At 50.8% G+C, this 12,470-nt stretch overlaps 4 protein-coding genes across 4 annotated transcripts; 3 read left to right on the top strand and 1 right to left on the bottom strand.

Moving 5' to 3' along the window:
- Positions 1-195: 195 nt before the first annotated feature.
- GT037_001095 (uncharacterized protein) lies at positions 196-840 on the bottom strand (the record flags this gene model as incomplete). The annotated part of the gene is made up of 1 exon (XM_038926142.1): positions 196-840. One exon carries the CDS (start codon positions 838-840, stop codon positions 196-198), a length of 645 nt encoding a protein of 214 aa, XP_038791998.1.
- A 388-nt stretch (positions 841-1,228) lies between these two features.
- GT037_001094 (histidinol phosphate phosphatase) lies at positions 1,229-2,222 on the top strand (the record flags this gene model as incomplete). The annotated part of the gene is made up of 2 exons (XM_038926141.1): positions 1,229-1,930; positions 1,989-2,222. Coding segments are annotated over 2 exons (936 nt in total), but the record flags the coding sequence as incomplete, so codon positions are not given.
- A 2,136-nt stretch (positions 2,223-4,358) lies between these two features.
- GT037_001093 (fkbp-type peptidyl-prolyl isomerase) lies at positions 4,359-4,928 on the top strand (the record flags this gene model as incomplete). The annotated part of the gene is made up of 5 exons (XM_038926140.1): positions 4,359-4,443; positions 4,490-4,532; positions 4,598-4,662; positions 4,757-4,835; positions 4,904-4,928. 5 exons carry the CDS (start codon positions 4,359-4,361, stop codon positions 4,926-4,928), a joined length of 297 nt encoding a protein of 98 aa, XP_038791996.1.
- A 6,535-nt stretch (positions 4,929-11,463) lies between these two features.
- On the top strand, positions 11,464-12,396 carry GT037_001092 (uncharacterized protein; the record flags this gene model as incomplete). The annotated part of the gene is made up of 1 exon (XM_038926139.1): positions 11,464-12,396. The coding sequence occupies one exon, from the start codon at positions 11,464-11,466 to the stop codon at positions 12,394-12,396; it is 933 nt and encodes a 310-aa protein (XP_038791995.1).
- Between the last annotated feature and the right edge of the window lie 74 nt (positions 12,397-12,470).

Raw genomic sequence — 12,470 nt, 5'->3', positions numbered from 1 at the left:
AAGCAAAAGGAAAGATTGGAGACAAACACTAGCTCAATTTTGGTCACGTCACAATGTCGTCTACGGACGTTGGTGGTTTGCTTCACATTCGCACGGCATCTAGTTTATTAGCTCAGTCAATTCCTTCTTTCTTCCGCCATTCCACTTCTGTGACGCTACATGCCAACACACACCCGTGACTGCCATACTGATATCTCATTGAAATACTCCACTCTCATCCCTGAATTCTGCCGCTTGCCCTCTAGCAAACTCCGCCATCCTCTCCCTTTCACCTTCTTTTCCATCGTCATCTTCTTGAGCCGGAATATACTCCCTCATGACATCCCTCACATAGTCTTCTGGCACACCTAGCTTCACAGCATCTGTGATCCCTTGGTTCATCCTGTAGATGTACTCTTCTCGCGGCTTATCCGGCTGGACACGGTTTCTATCAATGTAAACTAGCATGCCCTCCCTCTTTTCCGGATCTTTGCTAGTATCCACTTTGTGCTCTGTATCAGAAGGCCAGAACTCGCATTGTAGCATCTCTTTTGTGTAAGCCACGGGCACGCCTTCGTTCTTGTCTAGTCTCTTTTCATCTTCTGCTTCAAGTGAATAGACGAGACCAAAGACTACATCGTCGTAAGGAGACATGGATGTGCTGTTACTATCGGTCACCTCGACAACGTTCGCGTAACCGCGGTCGTTTATTATCCACTGGTAGTTTGGTAGGCGGGCGACTCCAAGGTAGGTCGATGTTGGGCAGCGTGTCGTCATTTGGTGAAGCCAGAGATTTGACCCGTAACCAAAGTATATCGTGGGAGATGCAGAGGGCGCCATGGGTAGTTGAGGACTTGCCATGTTGAGATTGGCGTAGATGGCTTTGAGTATTGAAGTTGACGACGCGACTCTGTTGCGTACTTTAGGGCTGGTGCAGAGTGAAAGTCGTAGACTATGCCTTTTTGGGCGTTCCGAGGCTGACGGATTACGTCATTCGTCTCGTCTCACGATCCCAGCCAGAACTTTTGGAAGGAACGCGGGACACGCTTGACAGTTCTGCGGATATCTTTCCAAGTACGTCCATCCATTGTACTTGGACGCATACAGAGCAATCTTTCGTCCTCGTGCAGCTCACGGTCTAGCAGCTTCACTAGTGAAGTAGGAGTCGTCCTTTGAAGGTACCCCGCTACACATTTTAGCTAGCTTTGACACCAGACAGCTACACGCTGCGAGGAATTGAACAAGTAGTGACTGTCGAAAGATGCCTTACTCCCACCACAGCCATTCTGGCCAATTCTGTGGACATGCGCAGAACACGCTTGAGGAAGTCGTCCAGGCAGCAATAGCCAAACGCTTCCATACTTTCTCCTTGACGGAGCATATACCCAGGCCGCAGGAAGACTTCTATCCTGAAGAAGCCGAATCTCACACGGAGCAGAGTCTCGCGAAGCTATTTGATGACTTTATTGTCGAAGCTCACCGACTACGAGACGCGTACTCGGACCAAATCCAGATACTCATCGGCTTCGAAACCGAGTACATCCGCCCATCTACGCTGCACATCATTCGCGGCATCCTCGACAAGTACACCTTCGATTTCTTCATGGGCTCTGTCCACCACACGCACACGATACCAATCGACTTCGACCGCGCCATGTACGAACAGGCTAGAGACAAGGCAGGTGGGACCGATGAGCGCCTCTTTGAGGACTACTTCGACTCCCAGTACGAAATGCTTCAGGAGTTACAGCCACCAGTGGTCGGGCATTTTGATCTCATTCGCCTACTTAGCGACCATCGCGACGCCGATTTCCAGGGCATGCCTGGCGTTTGGGACAGAATAAAGCGCAACTTGGAATACGTAGCCTCTTATGGCGCTCTTCTCGAATTGAACTCGGCTGGGTTGCGAAAAGGTTTGGCCGAGCCATATCCGTGCTTGCCCATATGTCAAGTCAGTCACACCGCCATATGCCCGAGCTCGGCGTCGAGTTTACTAACGTATGTCATAGATGTTCTTACGCATGGGAGGTGGTTTCGTCATGTCTGACGACAGTCATGGAATCGACCAGATAGGTACAAACTATGCGCGGCTATTGGCTTTCATACGCCAGGCAGGGATAGACCAGATACATTATGCTGACCGGTCCGGTGTGCGCAAAGACAGCCGCTTCCCCAACGCGGGCTTCTCTAGTATTGCTGTAACCGACCTGGCGCAATCGCCATTCTGGGCGAACCTAGGGTGATATCATCTTCGCCATGGGTAGCCCTTCGGTAGTTGGAGGCGCCACTGAAACCCTCCTTGTTGAAAGTTTCGGGCCACCAAGCCGGCGCCGCGCTATCAGGGAACTTTTGTCAACGGTTGGTTCGAGTGAACATGCAGCGCGCATTGCCTTTCGGATATTTTTTTCGAAGCGAAATTGTCCGCTGATATGGTAATGTGCAGTTGGTGTAGTCCATATCACTAGTCAACTGGGGGCTACGTGCTCTGCTATTACGATGCTGCACTCCAGATGCGTGGAGCTTCTCCACGACTCAGTTACCGCTGCAAGCGCATTCAAACTAGCCAATGTGAAGCGTGCAATGCTCCCAGACCACGCTGTTGGGCTCCCGGCTCAACGCACAGGGCTCGCGATCGTCTTCATCGTAAGTTAGCTGATGGACTCAGAAGGGGATGGTTGAAGCACGGTCAAAAGACCACGTGTAATGGCCATCGGATTCACTCTTTAGCCCCACACTACTTGCGCTCTCTTACCCTGGTCCAAAATATTTATTCATTTGCCGCGAGAAGCACGATAACCAGCAATCCCGCATTTGGCTCTCTTGACGAACCGCTGCAATACGGTTGTTCTCCGGGTGGGTCCAGCACCGTACGGCAATCGGCTGTGATCCCGCTATGCCTCTGATTGGCAAACCATAATAGACTTGAAAGCAGAAATATAGCTAGGGTTCTTGAGTCCGCATCTTGTACATGGGTTAGAGGCATTGATGAGCAAAGAAGGGGTCTTGAGTTCGCACATTAAGAGTGTGATTTATAGCAGCAGAGTGGATTAGAGGAACGATTAAGTTGTACAAGACCATGAGAGATCTGAAACCGTGGGGGTACATTTACCGCGGATGGACAAACATTTACTTTTCTGACAACGGTTCTGCGTTCTCTCACATGTACGTCACCCTCGTCCTTACCCCATTCGCAAATCTGTATGATCGCCACTCTTGTCCTCGGAGCTTGAGGGGAGTTTTGCAATCAGATTCTGTTGCACCCTACTCAGGCTTGATAACAGCCAACTATGCAGATCCTGATGTGCTGCCGAATCAAAGTTTACGCATAGTCTCTGTGACTGTGTACCTAGGTAGCGCAGCGGTTGTGTCCTATTCGACGAGGCCGAGGTTTGTAGCGTCAGAGGCGCTTTTTCTTTTTTGCTTCCATCATGCCACTGCTGATGAGATAGGGACCATGGCCGGCTTATTTGCGCCTTCCGGCTTCTTGGAAGGGATTAAGGTTCTAGCGCCAACGCTGTGCGCACATTTGATCGTAGTGACAGTCACCGCACTTCGCCAGCTTAACCATAGTCTCTTGCACCCCACCACCCTACTTCGATCTACTACCCCTATCGGTGTAATTTCGCACAAGGTTCTTCATCATTGTGCCCGTGTCAAACTAGGAGTGAGGCCGTCTTCGGATGCGACTAAGCCCGCGTTGTCACAAAACAAACGTCGGTAGGTATCCAACTTGGCAGGCCGCTCGGTAGTCGCGGGAAAGTTTAGTACGGGTACAACCTTCCACCATGTCACTTGTGGAGCCCCCATCGCGTGTCAGCTGGGATGTTGCAGATGAAGAGCGGTTTGGAAGGGCTAGACCAACCTTACTTCTGACATTCAAAACGGCCTGAGCTTCGGGCAGGATTCCCCGAGAGACGGACATGTTCTGACGGCTGTGGGTCGTACCATACGTAGCCCGCAATTGCCTTCGAGCCAAAGATGTGGGACAGGCGCATATGCGAAGGGGCTAAAAAGTATGCTTGACGCATCCGAGCAGGCCAATCTGTTGCACAGCTTCGCGGGAAAACCCTGGTATGCTTTTGGTCAAAGCAAAAGCCATGTAAGTCTAAGCTCCAGTCAGAGCCTCTACGGAGCTTCCTGTTCTTGGGTTCACATATCGGCACCACTATTAAAACCTGGAATCCACCCACTTCTCGACCTACACGTCCATCTTCACATATTCTCGACTCCTAACAGACGTCCTAGCTCTTTGATCACCACCAAGCGAAGTGTTTGCCCTACATATCTTGTACATTGTCCGCCTTGAGCTTCACAACTCCCCTCCCCAGCCAGGAAGAAATCCTCTATCCTAAACGCTATCCATGATCGACTCCGGCAGTATGGGCGTAGAGAAGCTCGTTATTAAGCCGGGCAACGGTATAGACTACCCGAAGAAACACGATGAAGTCTCTATGGAATACACTGGTAAGACTAGCGTACCACCCGATATCAATATCTAACGATAATCCAGGTTGGTTATTTGACGACGATGCTCCGGACCACAAAGGTGGACAGTAAGCAACCCGGCAGAGTTCACGCTTTGGACTCCAAATGGAACGTATCATTGACTGAATCTCAGATTCGATACTTCTGTAGGTCGGGGTGACCTGATTACTCCCATCGGCGCAGGCCGAGTTATCAAAGGTATGTTCTTGCTGCCCGAACCATCCTGCTTCGTACCTGGTGCATATGCACTCTGCAAATCTAGATCTACATGTCGACTGACGCTCATGCACAGGGTGGGACGAGGGCATTCTGGGCTCCGCAGAAGCGTCACCCATGACGCTGGGAGAAAAGGCAACTCTGATCATAACACCGTAAGTAATGGTCTGATCGACATGCCTTCTCAGGCGGATGCATTGTGCTAACGACACGTGCGATATAGTGACTATGCATATGGTCCTCGGTAAGTCCGATTTACATCTCATACAGCCCGTGACTGGGACGGGAACCAGCAAGACAGGATGCTGCTGAAGTACACGCCACTGCGGATACGGAAGCCATACGGGGCCAAGGACCAGCACGGCTTACGACGTTCCGAGAATCCTTTGAGCCATTCTTCTCCGAACATCCCGCACTCGTGGACGTTGATGCCGCCGCAACCGCGAATCCTGTACGACGTGGGTGTCTGCAGCCTATGACAACCCCTGAATCTGGAACCTCGATGATCTGATAAGATGATGTAGTGCAAATGCTGACTGCGGACAACAGTGGATTTCCCGGACATATCCCCGCGAATGCCAAATTGATCTTGTAAGTGCTCAATTTTATCTCGTTTGTCATTGGAGATACTGCAGCACGCTTGCGACGCCTCTTCCATGGGCCACTAGCGTGTGTTATTCTTCTATACGACGCACAGCTCACTAGCTGTTCATTTCATCTTGCTATCGCCAAATCTGTGCATGGGTTGCAACAAGAATGCTGACGCTATGACAGTGACGTCGAGCTCAAAGCCATCAACGGAAAGAAAGCATAAAGCGCTTCGCCTCTGGTATGCACCATTGCGCAGCTGCTGAACATGTTTGTCGACATATACCCCGTTACTACCCGACCTTCGCGGCGCTAGTATTTCATAATTCAGGTCAGCACATGTGTGAACAGGAAACGTCCACCTGCACCGAAGATCAGCGCATGTGCTGCGCCAATCACTCCAGATTCTTAATGATCCTTCGCATGCTTGCAGACGCAAAAGCCTTTTGGTTTCTCCTACCCTTTCGGAGTTTGGCGCTTTATAGAGGTACAAGAGACCAGCAGACTCAGTTCAACCCGAGCTGTCCTTGTGGGTGTATAGATACGGTGTTCGTGGCAGAGCTAAGAAAAGCTCATGTTTTTTTGTACCCGATGAACCATTTTCTTCTATACACATAGTGTTGCCGCAGCTCTGAGATTTTGTTTCTCTTCCCGTCTGGCGTCACACCGCTCATTGCTCCTCGCAATGGTCAGGCTGTAGAGCATGATTCGTAGGAAGCTTACACAATGCTCGAGTCCAAATATCCGTCAATCAAAAGCAAGCGCTTTGCTACGTGCCGCAAACATTTTAATCTCTCATTTCTCGCTAACGAATGAGCTTCTCAAATGGTAAACGATTTACCATAATATTGTTAACCAATGGTATGCAGTAACCCGGGTTAGAGGTTTGCCGCGACGCGGGATAAAATTCGGCTGAACACTTTACGGCACGAGCCGATTGCAAAGCTGTACACCGATGATCTTTTCTTCAACCTCACTGGACCACGTTGCCGAAATCAGATACAATCCGCTGTCGGTATGCCGAAGACCAGCGGCATGACTCAAATCACAAGTGTTTCGTTGGCTGGCGGTTGTGGCGGCTTACATTTAATCTGGCAGATATGGCATGCTTTCACCGCAACCGTCGCGCTTGGTTATCAAACTCAACCTTCGCGAAAACCTTACAACCCCCCTTCTTTGCCGTTTTTTGCCACGAGTGAGGAGATGCTGCCACAGGCGAAACGCATCCTGCGAAGGGCGTACCACCATCTGACCTACTAAGACAGACAGCGCATCCGTCGTTCAAAAGTTAGGTGGCCTCTTACCAGAAGCGACTTTCTCAACATCCGAGTTCTAGACCTGTTACTCTCATAACGGGTTAAAACTTCCGAATCTTAAAGTCTACATGGTATCTCAATGTGGCACTTGGCACTTTGCCATCGCATACAACCGGCGCACGAATTCACCGATCAGGAACCGAGTATGTACCTTTGTAGGAGCCTCATCACCACGTATACCATGTCAAAACCTAGCACTCCCATATCTTGAGCTTACCCAGGCACCGATCACGGGCCGTGGCTGTGGCCGTTTGATCCATCCTTGAACGTTCCCGGCCGTACCGATTGCGGAAATGGCTCTTGCGCTACATGCGCGCCCGTAAACCAGATCATCGCTTAAGAAAATCTAGGTATGTAAGATGGCTACAGGCGGCGTATGTCAGATGTATGTGGAGTTGGGCCCATGCAGCTACATCATGCACGAGTCGATCATGCGCGTGCGTGGCACGGTAATGATGCGGGTCGAATTTTTATGGGGTTCGATGCAATACTACTTGACTGCATAGCTATCCTGCTGTCATTTGGTTTACACTTTGAGCTATTACTTGGGTCCCGCGCGAGCCGCTGCTTCGAGGCAGTACTTTATTGGGTATGAATATGCATGGCTGTTTGTGTCTGTCGCGCCAGCAACCTTGACTTGTTCGTTGCACCAAGGCTAGTCCATAGTCTTGCCATCTTGACAATCAAATCTTATGGTACTACACCTCTCTCCTGCCTTGATTGATTTGATCTTCACAATATCCAAGAGTATCGAGATGGTCTCGGGAAGTGGCGTGTAGACAAGTCGGTCATGTTGGATGTTGAAGATCGGTGTCATGGCTTCCATGGCCTAGCTCCTCAGGCTCTGTAGATACTAGGACGATTGCACAACGCCATTGCTAACAAGCAACGAGCCACCACCAGTTCATCGAACAAGGATTCCGCCATAGGTATTTGCTCGTCCCCCAGATTCCTCAAGCACATCTTTGTATTGGCAATGGTGAGCAAACGTAAGGGGTAGATGTTTTGCAACCGAAGGCAGTCAACGCGAACCTACCGCCGCCGCCGCCGCAAAGGCGCTGTTGTCTACCGTAAACCGTTGTAGAAGTGCATCACCACTTACCCAAACCATGTAGCAATACTCAATGCTGCCGTGAATCGTGTGGAAACTGCAATATGACACACGATCGCGATAGACGAGTGTGCACATGATATCATAGGAGCGGATTGCCTCATTTTCGCTTGAGAAAACACACCACTATTAGTGTATATCGATGATAGCGAACTGGAGTATACCAGAATCAAACCGCGACCGTCATGGTTACCTAGGTACTTCCAACATCGGTGGAGAATGATGTCTGGTTTAAACAAGTTCGACTTCGTACACGCCTTGCAAAATGCAAGAACTCTATGCGCGCATTGCTTCCGGGAGATTTCCTTCACCACCATCGCTACCTCCACCATGCGCTTCGAGCGCACCTGTGGTATGCTGGTATGGTCCTCCAGACTGCCGCGTCTCGAACGGCTGATCATTGCGGCCCAATCTACTTTTCCACTGGAGACTGTACTTGACAGCGCTAGTTCGTTTACCTTTTTTTTCACAGTCATTCCGTCCACTAAGGTACTTGTGAATCTAGTCCTTCGCGTGTCGTTCACCGTTCGACGCGCCAAGTAGTTCCTCAAACCGCACTGCTGGGCTGTTACGCAGTGTTCTGCAAACGGAATTGTAGTACGTGAGGGGTAGAACTAAGGAGATATGCCGTAGGATAAGCGCAGCAATTGCGGGGTGTTATTAAGGCGACCAACCTGTCCTAAACGGTAGAGAATCCGGGCATGATGCTCAATCCTGCTAGAGTATTACATTCTGACGCACCCAGATCTCATAGTATCGAAGGCGACTATCATACAGTGACGGACGTGTCAAGATACTGTGATCCTAGGCTTGCGCTGGATACTCCTGATCGGTTGATCTCTCCCGCGGAGATACAGTGACTTGATAAGGGCCCGCATAACGAAGAGATACAATCTGTCAGAGATGAATCCTTGGTGCAACTGGGCCGTATGTATCCGGTCGCTTCGGAGGCGGCTGGAAACACAATATGAAATCCACCGACAGGCGGCATAACCATGACCGCAACACGACAAGAGTGGCGCCTACCACGTCTGGACGAGTAAGCATGCAGCTTCCTTTAGCTACTTGCAGAGCCGCGTGATACCTGTGACAAGAAAACGCATTCGCTTATCTGCAACGATTGAGTATGAGTTGGGCGCTTTGCTTCAAGATAGTCTTTTTAGAGCGCCTCTATCGACGCAGGATAACACGCCATACAGCAATGGATATGATGGCATGTTTTCCGTGGTCAGTATCTGATAGTTGGTAGTTTTTGGTTGGCGTAGCCGAGGCTGATCCAAAAGCCGGTCAGCTGCCCGACTGATGTGGTACCATAACAGGTGAGGAGCGTCATTGCTTGGATCATTGAGCGGGAGCGGATACAGCGGCCGGTCATTACTGCATTCCGTTGATGTCGAATCGAGCCTGAGCGCAAGTCTGAGAGGCCAAGATATGGTGCGCTGAACAGCGGCCGCTAAGGAGCATGGCGAAAGCGTTCAGAGCCTAAGACAGATATTGCTCTCTGAATCTTGTCAGTATCTCCTGCGATTTATACAGCTCGTGAATGTCTTCCCAAGAGCCAAGATACTACGTGTATTGGTCGACTTTCAGCGAACCAACGAGAACGAAATCTAGACGTCTTTAACGAGTATTTCCGTCTCCGCAACCGGATCTTATCCAGACATGAGGAAACTCGATGTCAAAAAGGGCGTATGCTCATAGCTTGGTGATGTGCATGGTGGCCCACCCGGGAGCTGGTCGCGTTTGACTCTAGCCTATCGCGTTCTGGACTGCTGTCCAGCAGTCGATGGTTGCCATGTCGTACTACGGCTCAGGTTATCGTGGGACGTTACTCATTACGTCCTCGGGCAAGACACACTTCTATACTAACCCAAGGCCTTGAGCTCCACGTGTGCCGAGCTATTTGTGCGCAAGTCATATGGCACAGGTTTGTTCTTTGAATTGACGTCGTGAACTATGCAGTACTTGACATAATAACCGCTAGGACCTTGCCTGCATGGATTCAGCGTACGACCGGTATCATTGGGCCATAAATTCCCCTTACAAGACTCTGAGCAGAACAACGAAAGAGCATATGTCGAATTGCGGCGCATATTGTGTGGCGTGTTATGGTCGGGTAGTTGAACTTGCACTGTGAATCTTCCGAGTCGACGCGATACGGATCGACGAGGCATACAGGCGAGATGTCTTCTTGTGGAGGGAGGTTCCGAGGAACATTTACTATTTTCTAGAAACATTGCTCTCAGCTGTACTGTCAACTGTTTGTTGCATTCGAGGTCCATTTGTCGGATGAATACGATGGTGGATAAGAAGCTGCTAGCTGAAGAAGCAGATCTTTGATGAGCAGACCTTTGTCACGTGCCGAACAAAAGGGTCTCACCAAGATTCTATATGGGAGGCCCAATTAAAGTGAACTTGTGAAGTCAGGCAGACGACAACGCTTCTGGACAAAGTGCACAACCAGAGCACAACTGTGGACGACTCGCTGGCAAATTACTCTGCATACTCAGGTATGAATCGCGGTGCCGAGATGGTCCAGTCGTTGGGCGACGACATTCGTCGTACGCTGCACAGCACTACGCTCCACCTCCAAGCCAGCCAAGGTCAGTCTTTGTTTGCTTCGATTGAGCGCAACAAAGGGCAACAAAGAATAGAGAGCTGTCATGTGTGGCTGTATTGATCTCATCTTGCACCGCCTACCGTGGGAGACTTCCGGTTGGTGAGGCCGGGAAATGAAAAGTGGAATTGGGTCCTTCCTCAATGGTTCGAACTACCGGCTTTCTGCGACATTGCGACAACACACTGGCCTGGACCTCGTACTTGTCGATGCATGCTCCTGCTACGCATCCTCGACTAGTCGTCATCACAAGAATCGCGCAACTCAACGATTACAACACGATTATGACAGCTGCCTTACGACTTGTCCTTGCATACGATTTGAACGTGATTTGTCGATCCAAAAAGTTGTCGCAGATGGCCAAGTTCTGGAGGGATTGAAAAGGCCTGGACACAGCCCCTATTCAAGCTTTGCGAACGGGAGATGTATCGCTTAAGAGGATAGTCGGGCTCGCCAAGCGGACTCATCTCGGGCTCTTACACCACCAACTCGAGGATTTCCACGTTGCGCACTTTGACAAAGGAGCGCTCAACTTGGTCAATAAGCCAAACAAATGCTTCGCATCTATGTTGTAGTCAGAGTACGACGCGCCCAAGAAGCTGCCTCGTATTAGCCGAAAATCTCTGCAGCCAGTGCAATCCAGCAGGACAACAACGTCGATCGGCGACATCCCTGCCGTAATTTACTCTGCTTTTGTACTTTACCCGACATGAGATGGTCAAAGTTACAACCACTCGCGCTGTAACTGCCCTGACGATCAGGCACCGCGCTTGGCCGACTGGATCGCCCCTTACCCAGCTTGTCCAAAACCTATCTGTTCGCGGCTAGCACGTTGCCCCATGCATGTCCTCCGGACTAGCGACGACGTTTGGCCCCGTCCTAAAGAAGTCCATGCCGTGGCGACCACTAGTTCCATGGCGGACGGGCTTCCAAGTGGGCCTGGGCTACGTGGACTAGGATACAGCCATCTTATTTACTTGCGCATCCCCCAGGTCCCAAACTTCTCCTCCACCGCCCGAGCAAGACTTCGTCACCCACGTTCATTCGCTGAATAACTTCACTCTTTCAGGTGTTCAGCCGACATTCCTTCGATCGATCTCTTCGAGTCTTCAGCTCTTTGTCCAGTTTTATACCGGTCCAACTTTCCAACAATGCAGCTCATTACTTTCGTTTCCGCGGCCTCTGCCGTGGTCGCAACTACCTCTGCCACGATTTTGAGGAGCGCTGTCACCTTGAACAAAGACTGCGACATGGAGAAGCCCTACGCTCGCATTATCAACCGTTGCGACTACGATGTTCATCTCTGGTCCGTTTACAAGGGTGATGGATGCCCCGAAGACGGCATGGTCACTCTCAAGACCGGCGAAACCTACGCAGAGAACTACCCCGAATCCACTGACGGCAAGACTGGTGTATCTATCAAGATCTCCAAGACCAAGCAGTGCAAGGGCAACGACATCACTCAGCTCGAGTACTTCCGCGAGATGTCAGGCGAAAAGCAGTACCAATACAACTACCTCGACGTCTCGTACGTTGACTGCGAGGGCGAGGATTGCCCAGCACGCAAGGATGGTTACTACCTGGTAGCAGGTGACCAGTCTGGAGTCAATGTCGCATCCGCTGGCAACACATTCTGTCCCATCCTGTCTTGCCACGACGTTGCCTCTTGCGACAAGATCTCTTACGTCCTCCCCGATGACGTTCAGACTAAGACTTGCGCTCTCAACCAGAGCATGGACTTCTACATGTGCGGTGGAGAGGCGCCCTCTGGCGACTACGGCTCTTCTCCCAGCGAAGACGAATCTTCTTCTGAGTCTTCCGCTGAGCCCTCCACCAGTTCCACCAAGCAGGCCGAGTACTCCGCCGCCAAGCCTACTTCCACCTCCGCTTCCGACGAAGATTCCTACACCGCTGATATCGAGGTTGCTGCTGCCGCTGTCACCCCTGCGCCCGCCAAGCAGGACGAGAACCCTTACTCGGGTCTTACCAAGACCAAGGTTGTCTACGTTACCGCGTACGAGTACGTCAACGCAAAGAGGCACGCTCACGACCATGCTCGCCGTCACCAGCCTTTCCATGCATAAGCTTCTTATGTCACTTGTTCATTATGGCATTAGTGTTTAAGGGACTGGTTTCTTGCACATTCTTCGAGCCGATA

Source organism: Alternaria burnsii, assembly GCF_013036055.1.
Source record: "Alternaria burnsii strain CBS107.38 chromosome Unknown 705, whole genome shotgun sequence".
Lineage (NCBI taxonomy): Eukaryota > Fungi > Ascomycota > Dothideomycetes > Pleosporales > Pleosporaceae > Alternaria > Alternaria burnsii.
The sequence above is the reverse complement of the archived record's forward strand: the minus strand, read 5'-3'. Positions and strand labels throughout refer to the sequence as shown.